Below are 12394 nucleotides of genomic sequence, written 5' to 3' on the forward strand. Positions count from 1 at the left end.
GAGCACATCTGGACATAATGTGGCAGAGAAAGGAGGCAGTACTTTGTTTGGGGATCACAGGAAACCAGTGGTAGTGGAATGGCTGACGTGCAGGTCCCGGTCATTCTGCGGCAAGAACACCTCGCTGTCTGCTTTCCTTTCTCTATTCTGGTAATGGGATGCCCTGAGTGGTACTGGGAACACAGTCTAATAACCAGACATTATATTTCTCAATCTCCCTGCAGCTACGTTGGTCATGTGACTGTTTTTAGCTAGTCAAGTACAGGAAAAAGCGATCTACTTCTAGGTCATATCTTGAAACAAAAAAATCACTTGCCCTCCACCACTCCCAATTTCTTCCCCCCACCCCCCACCCCTTTTTTTTTTTGCAGCACAGATCTGAGAAATGATGCTAGCAAGCTATTTTTCTGATCATGTAGATGAAGAAAACATACCAGGACAGTTGGTCTCAGTGGTGTTGAATATTAGAATCCCCTGCTTTAATCAAAAGCTGGTGTTTGAATCCCATCACAGAAATTCTAGAGATCTGTTTTTTAAAAATTTTTTAAAAAGATTTATCTATTTGAGAGAGAGTGTGTATGTGCACACAGGGGAGGGGCAGAGGGAAAGAATCTCAATCAGACTCCACTCTGAGCTGGGGTCTCAATACTCTGAGATCATGACCTGAGCCGAAATCTAGAATCAGACCCTTAACCAACCCAGGCGCCCCCACCACCACAGAAATTCTAATGCAATTGGTATGAGATGCCAACAAGGCATAAGGGTGTTAGAAGCTCTCCAGATTAATCTAATGTGTGGCCAAGGGTAAGACCTCTATTCCAGGGGCTCCTGGGTGGCTCAGTGTCTGCCTTCGGCGTGGGTCATGATCCCAGGGCCCTGGGATGGAGCCCCGCATTGGGCTCCCTGCTCGGCGGGAAGCCTGCTTCTCCCTCTCCCACTCCTCCTGCTGGTGTTCCCTCTCTCGCTGTGTCTCTCTCTGTCCAATAAATAAATAAATAAAATCTTTAAAAAACAAAACAAAACAACCCTCTATTCCGGGGCAATGCTTTGTCAACTTTAGCATGTTTCAGCATCAACTGAAGGGCCTATCAAAACATGATTTCCTGGGGGTATCACTTCCCAGGTGTCTGATTCAGTACGTCTGGTGTGAAACCTGAGAATGTGCATTTTTAACAAGTTCCCAGGTGATGCTGCTGTGCTGGTCCAGGGACACACTTTAAGAAACTGTAGGAGATCTCAGAGCAGCAAGATAGAAGGAACCTGAGCCTCAGTTGCCCGACTTGGCCTACCCTATACTATTACTGAAATGAGAAATAAATGTATCTTGAACATCCTAACTAATATATCCTAACTAACACATGTAGCTTGGATCACAGTATTCCAACAGGAAAAGTAAAGGTATAAAAATTTTTTCTCATTTCATGCAAATTCACACCCCCAATTTAAGCCCCCTCGGCTTTAGAGGTATTTTCCTCCAAAAGAAGGATGACTTGGAAAACTGCACTGTTTACAACAGACTCCGTTTCTCATGGTAACTGGCGAGCACAATCCACAGCGTCCTGCTTTGGCAGCATTGTTAAGGCATTGAGGGGATTATGATCCAAACAGGCAGCTCAGTGACTTCCCTACTTAAGTCCAGCCATAGGTGGGTAACCCAAGTGAGAAATGCAAATCCACTTGGATCGAGACCATAGCAAGGATTCTGAATGATGGGGAAAGCTTTTCTAAATAGCACCAAGGGCATGGATCCATTTCTCCCCTCTTCACACACTAATGCAGAAGGGACTGAAAGTGCTCCAGGCACTCTTAATTTTTGGGAGGAGACCTTGGGTATTCCTGACTCCAACCTGAGTCACCAAGGGGCTTAAGCATTTGTTGGGCAAAGGGTGAAGCTGGGAGGAGGTCGTCTCCTAAGAAAGAAGATTCAGTCCCAAGCTCTCTGTGGGAAAACTCTTTGCTGGTGTTTAATAATTTCCTGAAAACCTATAGAATTAAAACGGGGTGGGTAGGTGGGATCGGATGGCCACAGAGTAGAAACTAACAGATAAAGGGAAGGCGTTTCTGTACCTTACAAACTGGCTGAATAAAGCTGTTGTGTTCCGAATGATCCGAGCAGCCTGCGACTCCTCGCGCTGGCATCTCTGTAGTGTTAACCCGTCGTCCATGTGGCCTTCCTGATGGAGTATGACCTACCCACAGAGCAAAGGACACCGGGTCCAGTTACACGTTACTCCATAGCTGGACAGTCAACATTTCTGGCAGTATTTCCCTCACCCCTTGTATCCCTTCTCCCCAACCAAGTTCCCCTGTGTCCACTTGAAAATGGGACATTAGGGGCACCTGGGTGGCTCAGCCATTAAGCGTTTACCTTCGGCTCAGGTCATGATCCCAGAATTCTGGGATTGAGCCCTGCATCAGGCTCCCTGCTTGGCGGGAAGCCTGCTTCTCCCTCTCCCACTCCCCCTGCTTGTGTTCCCTCTCTCGCTGCCTCTCTCTCTGTCAAATAAATAAAATCTTAAAAAAAAAAAAAAAGAAAGAAAGAAAGAAAGAAAGAAAGAAAGAAAGAAAGAAAGAAAGAAAGAAAGAAAATGGGACATTAACAAAGTTATTTTCCTGTGCTCCCTATTACTGAGCTATGACTCACTCCTGAGACACAGTGCTTTGATGAAAGTAAAATTTTATGGGCCACTGCGGTATGAGTTACAGTAAATTCCTTAGGCTTAGACGACGAATTTGAAAAGGTGAAAACATATTTTGTAATAGATTTTTCTCTTGAAATGAACACAGAACCTTACCCTTGGAAATGGGAAAAGTCACTTTGTTCAGAGCCTTTTCCTCCAGAGATAAATTGAGGAAGGAAAACAAGTTGAAGGAAAACCTTCTATTGGGATCAGGTTTGGATTCCTCTCCTGAAGGACAGCTGCTATTGACCGTAGGACCTGGGAAGCAACTCTTCTCATGGAGGCTAAGAAGGGCGTTTGAAGGCATGGGCTCTGGTAGTAGTTGATGTGGGTTCTAGTCCTACTCTGCTAATTCCCAGCTGTGTGACCTCAAGCAAGTTATTTCACTTTGCTTCACTTTACCATCAAATGGACTTCTAGGGTCATTTTGAGGATTAAATGATTTACATATAAATCACTTAGCATGTTTCCCAGAATCAAGGAGGTACTCAGTGAATACCTGTTATAAGGAACAGTATATTAGTGATCTCAAACCAGTTATCTAAAAGCTAAGTATATGTATTGATCACCAGTGACATCAAGATACAATTTTGGGGCAGGGTTACCAGCTTTGAATATGGAGGTCAGTGGTTTTTTTCCCCTTGAAAGGGTCAAGTGTATGCAGATATTAACTAGGATGGTTTGAATCTGGTTCAAGTCAGAGTTAAATCCTGATTCAAGTTTCTGACATGGTTTCCTCTTGAGGTGAGTTAAGTGAAGAGAGACCATTTGTAGGTCCTGGGGTCTGGGGTGGGGTCAATAAAATAAGTGACTCCAGCAAGTATCTTTAAGAAAGGGGGGTTTTGGTCTCTCTTCTTTTTAGCTCAAAAAAACTTATTTTCCTTTCCATGTAAAAATCTCTTAGTATTTATTCTTCTGAAATTGTGTCCTAATATAATGAATTCACATGTGAATTACAATACTAGCTTGCAGAAGTTTATATCCGGTTTTGACAAATGACTGTGCACCCCATCTACATACTGTAGCTTTAAGTGTTAGCCAAGGATACCCCTAGTCCTGGATTCACCAACTGTTTCAGAACCACTCTGTGAGAGCTGCCCAGCAACTGTTTAACAACGGTGCACTGAGATTTGGCAATACATTGCCAGTAGGTTTGCTTTGGCCCCAGTCCCAGTATTTGGGTCCCGAAAGACCAAAATCCTTAGATTTTCTTGTTCAGATAACACATTCAAACTGGCCAGCCAAACAAGAAAGTAATGAGAAATGGGGGGAATGCAGCTGTTAGAACACTGTTATTATGTGCCCTATGGATCACCGCACCCCACTTCTTTTTCTCTTGGAAGATTCCCATAATTCAAGAGAAGACAGCAGAAGCCCAGGACAGGAATGGCAAAGAGGACGCTTCCTTTAAAGTGAGTTACCATTAGGTTTTTCGCGGTGTCTATTTTCCATCGGTTTTTCTAGGTTCCTGTTTTGTTTTATAAAATGCTTAACACAGATTTGAACATCCTTTGTATTTTTAGAAAGAAACTTAACCTGCTCCTCACAAAATAGAGCAGGGCAGCCCTGTCAGGGGCCGAACATCCTGACATCATTTAGAGAGTTTCTGAAAGGACCTCCCAGATTCACATGCACACTGTAGCAGTTAAAGGAATATGCAGACTGTGGTCCTGGAAGAGAAAGGCAGGGACGGGCAAGAGAAGTCAGCAACATGAGGTGGGATCTCTCCTCATCGACAGGGTCATTTTAGTGTGTCTCCTCCCAAGAGGGGAGCCAAGGTCCACAAATTCCACCCCTTTAAATGTCATCATTACCTTAGTAAGTATGGAAAATTGTGGAGACTCTAGATGATACTATGGTACTCACAGAGAATTTAATTTTCTTCTAATAGGCTGGTAGGATAGATGGGTTTTTGGCATCTATCTTTAAGTTGCCCTTATTTCCAGGGCTAGTTCATACTCCTGGGCTAGAGCCCTTTTGGGATTTAACTGAAAGCCTACTGTATTTTCAAAGGCTCTTTCAACTGGAGACACCCTAAACCCCAACCTTGGCCTCTCTAGGACTGTCATGCTGTTGACATCTCCGCTTTGCTCTTCTCCATCAGAGAAGCACTGTATGCTTTCTCTTTGCTATCCTGGCTTCACAGCCCACCCATTGTCAGCTTAAGGGGAAACTGCATATAGAATTTCAGGTTCATGTTTCTACAGTTCCCTCCACTCGACGACCTTGGCCCCATAAGTCCCAGATTAAACCTGGCTGATCTTATTTCTCGTCTGTCTCTCTAGCCCAGTGAAGCTAACACAAGACCTCATTCCTTGGTGTTGCAACTCAGCCAATATGCTGAGGGGCAAGTTGAGACCAAGGTGTGACTCAGTTAGTGCACTCACCTTCTATCTGGGATCTTTAGCGCTCCTGTCCTGGATGCCCTGGTTGCTGAAGTCTTCAAATGGTTTTTTTTTTTGTTTTTTGTTTCTTTGTTTGTTTTTTGGTATTTTGGTATTTTATCCAGCTTTGATAATTTTTTAAATTTAAAAATAATTGTTTGTAGAGGAAGGGATTGGGCTCATCTAACCTCGTCAGTGGAGCTTGTTATTTATTTATTTTTTCTTGTCTTCATAATTTTAGTTTCCCATTTCTGGATACTTTTCTGGTATGTTTTATTTTACATGAAAATAAACGCCTGCTTTATGGTTTGCTCTCAATCTCCTTTTCTTACAGCAACCAGCATTTTGGGAAACCTCCTATCACCTCCATATTAGGCTGATAAACCCAAGCTACAGTGTTCCCTGACTACCCAAACTAGTGTTCTGTAAAGGTTTTTCCAAGAAAAATCATGCCCCTGGCACCTGTTTTCTGGTTCTTATCAAAATAAACACTATGACAGAAACTTTCTGGTAAAAAGACGTGGTGTGTACCCAAGCCAGTCTCCCACTGCAGCTGGCTGGGATGGACCACTCAAATTGGTGTGTTCTCTGTACACACCACGTCTTTTGGATTCCACATGCGCTCTCTCATCTTTCTGCATTTTGGTTCCTGTGGGCTTGTTACCATGCGATCTGCATTTTCTCTGTAGCAATTCTATTTAGTCTCTATATTACAAAAATCACACAGTAACTCAATTATCCACTTAAATGGAGAGAGCAATGGTGTGAATAATCCCCAAATAGCATACCACCAAGAGTTATTTAGTTCAGGTTTTAGAGTGCATTGAACAAATTCTATCCCCTCCTCACAGATTTGCCATGTATTTAACTTCTGTTTTGCACTGAATATGGGGTCAAAATAACCAATGAGGCAGTATAATCTGTCACAGGATAACTCTTCAGAACAGCAAAAACAGTAAGAAGTAAACACCACGTTCGCCTGATTGTCATAGTCACTTTTCTTGCCTCGTTGCTTCCAGTTCAGCGTAAAATAATTCTGGACAGCCTTTCTGACCCCCACCTTTCTTTTCAGAGGTCCAAGGCGGGAGGTCTTGGCATCTTGTGCTTTGTAGGTCACCCACAGACCACTGGCTACATGCTGCACAAAGCAGACGGAATCGCCGTACTTGATTTCTGGAACGCCCATGCCTTCTATATCTCGCTTGTGACTGGAATCCAATTTCTCCTTGATCTCCTATTTCACAGGAAATGAAACAAACACGGGCACGTCTGATTAAATAGAAACGCAATATAGAGAACAAATCACCTATGCAGAATCTGTAAGCCCCGGAACCCATTACCGAAATCTTCAAGATGTGCCTGTCCAAGCCAGGATTTCGGAAAGGCTTGCTTCCCTTATCTGCTGTTAACCGTAAAATCGATGGATTCCAAGTTTCAGCCACTTCAATAATTACTTAAATCCACGGGGAAAGGAGGCAGCTGGTAGGGTCTCTTCTGGGTTCTGATTGTACATAATTCTCCATTACATTTTCTATTTTTTCCCATCCTTAGGCCCCTTAATAATAATCAACACTGTAGTGGCCAATTAACTTATTTTCAGCAAATTGTGTTTTCTGTAATTTTAATGGTTATCTGATATAAATTCCCTGACTTGAAGCTTTAAAAGTATCTGTTAACATTACATAAACGTCTTTTACAGACATCGGCAGAGAGAGCAGACTCGTGGGTCAGGCAGGGGCTACTGTGCTGGAAGTGAACCGCAGTCCTCAGAGTCCCTGGCTCTTACGGCCTCCTCGCTCGTGTGTTGCAGCCAATGGCTTTCATTCTTCAGCTGCTACTGTTTCACTACTTCTTGTCTCCAGTATGGAAGAAGGGGTTACGTGCATCTGGGCTGTCTGTCTGGGGACATGCCGAGTGCCTGGCGCAGAGTCAGGAAGCCAACCCGGGGCACAGAGCAACCCTGTCCCCTCCTCATCAATCAGGGCCTCTGAATGGTTCCACTCCACTTCCATTCCTCCTCTTGCATTAAATTGCTCATTTGTAAAAGCCATTAGCTGGACAGCATTTTGAATTTTTTACGGAATAAAAAATGCAGCTTGCTGTTCTCTCTGCTTGTGACCGTTTTACTCCCCTTTCCAATGCCTGATGATGGAAGGGCAGCAGCACGTGCACTGAGCTCCTACTGTGTGTGAGGCGGTGCTCACACAGCCTAACAGCTTTGGGTGCAGCTGCAAATACTATCCCAGTTTTTCAGAGCAGAAAGCGAAGATACAGAGAGATGAGCAATTTGCCTGCGGTCACTCAAGAAGTTGTGAAAGAGCTAAGACTTCCACTGGGAAGTCCAGCTCCAGAGACTACGTTCTTCCCCACTGCTCTGAACTCCTACTCACGCTTCAACACCCTGCTCGGATGCCACCTTCTCTGTGAGGGCAGAACAGTCTCTCCCACTGTACTTCCCCAGCACACTCTCATTCCTTCATTGAGACTTAGCACATCATAGTGTAAATGTGCTTGTTTATAGGACACTTTCCTTTTGCCAGGAAAGAATCAAGGGCACGGGCCAAATTTCAATTACTTTGGGATTCCTGATACAGAGAATCCAGTGCCTTTCAATTACTTAAGAAACACACACACACACACACACACACACACACATGTTTACATATATATGGCTAAGTAATCTTTTTCTTTCAAACATATTTTTTTCATTTCAGTTCTGATTTTGTCTCCTTCAAACCTTCAAAACAGCAAAATTAATGATTTTGTGCACATTTATAGGATCATCTTGGGCAAAGTTAATACTTCACAAGAAAATTCTTATTTTAAATGTATGTTGAAACACTGGCTAGATTTTTAAATGTGACATTTTCCAAAATGAACATTTCTAAAGGAATTTATCTTTGATCTTATAACAAAAGCCAATGGGAAAATAGAATTTGATATATTAGGACTTCTTTATAGGCAGGTGGTCAAGACTGCATTGACTTCACAGAACAATCGATACTTGATTTTCATTCCAGAAATAGCCACAGTTCTGAAGATACTTAGGCCAGTAACAGGGCTTAAAACATGCCAAAGTTCTCCTCTCCAGCCTGTTCTCTAAACCATAGACAATGCAGCAAAAGAACACACACTGCAATGGTTAAATATGAATAATTACACTGATTGCCAAGTGCTCACAGTTAAAATAGTGCATGTTCCCAAACTATCAATGACTACACTCTATTTTCTCAATTCTGTTTATTTAAATATGACTTGGCCAGAAGAGGAGAAATACTAGGATCTATTTTTCTAGAGCCTGAAATCAATGGATCATGACTGTTTATAGAATGGGGTGTCTCTGTCAACTCCAAAGAGAAACAAAAGAAAAAATGAACATGTGGGACTTCATCAAGATAAAAAGCTTCTGCACAGCCAAGGAAATGGTAAAAAAAACTAAGAGGCAGCCCACAGAATGGGAGAAGATATTTGCAAATGACACTACAGATAAAAGACTGGTATCCAAGATCTACAAAGAACTTCTCAAACTCAATACACAAGAAACAAATAAACAAATCAAAAAATAGGCAGAAGATATGAACAGATACTTTCCCAATGAAGACATACAAATGGCTAACAGACACATGAAAAAATGTTCAAAATCATTAGCCATCAGGGAAATTCAAATCAAAACCACACTGAGATACCACCTTACGACAATTAGAATGGCAAAAATTGACAAGGCAAGAAACAAAAATTGCTGGAGAGGATGTGGAGAAAGGGGATCCCTCCTATATTGTTGGTGGGAATGCAAGTTGGTACAGCCACTCTGGAAAACAGTGTGGAGGTCCCTTAAAAAGTTAAAAATTGAGCTACCTTATGACCCAGCCATTGCACTACTGGGTATTTACCCCAAAGATACAGACGTAGTGAAGAGAAGGACCATATGCACCCCAATGTTCATAGCAGCATTGTCCACAATAACTAAATCGTGGAAGGAGCTGAGATGCCCTTCAACGGATGACTGGATTAAGAAGATGTGGTCCATATACACAATGGAGTATTACTCAGCCATCAAAAACAATGATTTCTCAACATTTGCTGCAACATGGACGGCACTGGAGGAGACAATGCTAAGCTAAATAAGCAGAGAAAGACAATTATCATATGGTTTCACTCATTTATGGAACATAAGAAGTAGGAAGATCGGTAGGAGAAGAAAAGGATAAAGAAAGGGGGGGTAAACAGAAGGGGGAATGAAGCATGAGAGAACTATGGACTCTGGGAACCTGAGGGCTTCAGGAGGGGGGGTGGGGGAATGGGATAGGCTGGTGATGGGTATTAAGGAGGGCACGTATTGCATGGTGCACTGGGTGTTATATGCAAGTAATGAATCATGGAACTTTACATCAAAAACTAGGGACGTACTGTTGGTGACTAACATAATAAAAAATATTATTAAAAAATGATAATGAATCATGGAACATTGCATCAAAAACTGGGGATGCACTGTATGTTGACTAATAAAATAAAAATTATAAAAAAATAATAAAAATAAAACTACATATCAAAGAAAAAAAAAAGAATGGGGTGTCTCTGGGTGTCTTTACTTTTACAAAACAGCTTACACTCCCAAAGTTCTATGGTGGTCACTGCAGTGGCCATTTCTAATTTAAGAGAAGAACAGAAGCAGCAACAAAAGAAACTAAAACATGGAGACAAACCAACACTAAAGCCAACTCAACCCAAACCTAAACACCACTGAAGATATCCTAAGAAAATGAGAGTGGCCCACAATACAGAAGCCTGATTTGGCTGATGACAGGTTGGTGATCTTCTGACTTGAGCATGCACGAATGCTTCCCTCTCTGCATTCACTTGAATATGGCCCCAGATGCACTTACTCTACTGCTGGAAATGAACTCTTCCTGAATGACAGGGCTAATCCAATTACTCCCTTCCATTAACCCCCCAATTCCTATCAGATACAATTTTCATTTCTAAAGTTAATATACCTCATATGGTTTAACCAAATTGGACTATGGTCCTTTGATATACCAAGGTTCCCTTCCTGGGGGCCTTTACCAACATTACACTTTCTGCTTGGAAATACCCTATTTCATCTCTGCATCTTTCTTTACATCTCATCCATCAAGCCTTTCCCAGATCCACCTTTGCATTTTCCCTGATCTCGTGGCACTTTCTTTCTCTCTCAAGGCTCTTTACCATCTTCTGTGATAGGACTCCTTTGCTGGCATGCTTCCTGTCCCCGACCAGATTGAAAACTCTCCAAGGGCAAGACTGGGATTTGCTCATCTTTGCTTAAAATGCTGTGCTTAAAATAGGTTGCAAATAACCTGCTTTTGTTTTATTGGTCTGTGGGCATCAATTTGTTTATCTCCATCAAACTTCCCCATGTTAGATGATGAGCAGATTCTAAGAAGGAACAGGATATTTGGCGTTGAAAGGTAATCATCATCATCGCCTGTCTCCATGGAGAACTTACTTATGAAATGGTTATGACCACCTCGTAAGTGTCAAATAAATATCTGGTTTAGACGATTAAGTTGCTGCTCTCCAGAATGATTTAAGATTTCTAGGAGGATAAGGAAGGGAACTGTTTGTCTAGTGCCTACTTAGAGCAAAGTATTTTGCTAAGTACTCTGCAATGGCAATACCATCAGTGAATTTACTAAGGACCTACAAAGTGATATGTATTATGCATGACACTTTAAGAACATTTTCTCTGAACCTTTTAATGGTCCTTCTGTTTTCATTTCTCCTACTCCATAGATGATAAAACTGATGCTTGCAGAATTTGAGTAATTTGCTCAAAGTCCTGTAGCTAAGTAATGGAACAGAATCCAAAATCAAGCATAATTCCAAAGTCCATTTGTCATTTGAACATAATTTTTTGAATAGTTACCATTAGCACAGCTAAGTATTAATTGTATTAATGTTTCAGTTGTTTAAAGGCTATTATGAAGAAGAAAAGGCTGAAACGTTGAAAATATATGCAATTATTTTATGAAAAAATGGCTCTGGGCTCATATAAACTTTAGGGGTCATATATACAAACCAATAATGATAGCAAGGTGACATGGTCTCCATTCAAGGTACAATTGGAATTTGGGAGAGAGAAGAACTCATTGTGCCTGAGAGTTGGCGATGATTTTGTACCAGACAGACACTTGATGTGAGCTTGCCTAGGAGTGAGAAGTGAAAAAGGAGGAAGAGGACTTTGTTCCAGTAAGACGGTGTCGTGTGGCAAGAAGAGTGGCTGAACTCCAGGAAGGGACTTGAACAAAAAGGACTCTGAACTTTGTACTACAAGTACATCTTTCTCAAACTCACAACGTTAACAGACTTTCTCCAGGAAAAGAGGACTTTGGACAAGTTCCTTTTCTTCCTCCAGGAGTCACAGGGAATGTTAGGGCTTATATAATATGGACTATTAGGAGTCCTACAATAAAAAGCAAACAACAGACAAAAATAAAACCTGTTGAACTCTGCATAATGCTGCAAGTGCAGGCAAACTGCTTTTTAAAAAAACAATTTATAAAATTATTGTTTGGAACACCTCTAAAAGCTAGTGTTGGCAATGGAAAGTCACTGAGACTGTTAAGCAGGGGGCTAATGCAGGGCTGCATCTTAGAATCATTGTTCCAGCAGCAGTGTGAATTATAGGTTGAAAAGAAACAAGGCTAGAGACAGTTGATTTTTAAGCTACACCATCAGTTCCTAGCATATCTGGAACGAAGAAGCTCCTATTTCACATTTATTAATTAGAGTGAAATTTGTTATTTGACATATTGAAACTGCTTGTGTCCACAGAGGACACAAGTATCTTTCCAACAGACCGTAAGCACCCAAAAATGTTTCAGGGGAAAATGAGACATGGGAAGATGAGACCCATTCATGGATGCTGGGGTAAGCCATCAAGAAAGGCCTGGTTAGTCTGCCCCTCTGCAGAAACCTTGAGAAACCACCTTTGGGTTCACTTCTCCACAAATATTGTCCTTTTCTAATCTAGAATAGGGGGTCTTAGAATGGTCTTAAAGAAGTCACACACTGCAGGACATTGCTAGGATCCTGGCTGGGCAGGGAAGCCAAGGAAAGCCCCCTGCTGTTAACTGTGTTGGGGGACTAGACTCATCTGCATTAGGGAAGGTGCACTTCTCCAGCGGGCTCTTCCCTCCATCTTTCTCTAATTCCTACACCATCAGCGTGAGGTAGGCAGCGCTATGGCCATTTCATGGAGAAGGAGACACACTCAAAGGTCGTCTTCTTGGTCTCACTAAATCCTCACAACCACCCTTCAAGACATACTTCTTCACCTCCATTTTTTTG

At 42.0% G+C, this 12394-nt stretch overlaps 1 protein-coding gene across 1 annotated transcript in view; it reads right to left on the reverse strand.

Annotated features, from left to right (window-relative positions):
• Window positions 1-12394, reverse strand: part of RYR3 (ryanodine receptor 3) — a 581277-nt gene that overhangs the window by 242941 nt on the left and 325942 nt on the right. Inside the window, exons 12-13 of the mRNA XM_045815782.2 lie at window positions 6126-6299; window positions 2068-2189 (exon numbers count right to left, since the gene is read on the reverse strand). Coding sequence (XP_045671738.2) covers window positions 2068-2189; window positions 6126-6299 — 296 coding nt within the window. The remainder of the gene's footprint in view (window positions 1-2067; window positions 2190-6125; window positions 6300-12394) is intronic.

This window comes from Ursus americanus, chromosome 36 (assembly GCF_024610735.1).
Source record: "Ursus americanus isolate L20-20 chromosome 36, mUrsAme1.1.p, whole genome shotgun sequence".
Classification (NCBI taxonomy): domain Eukaryota; kingdom Metazoa; phylum Chordata; class Mammalia; order Carnivora; family Ursidae; genus Ursus; species Ursus americanus.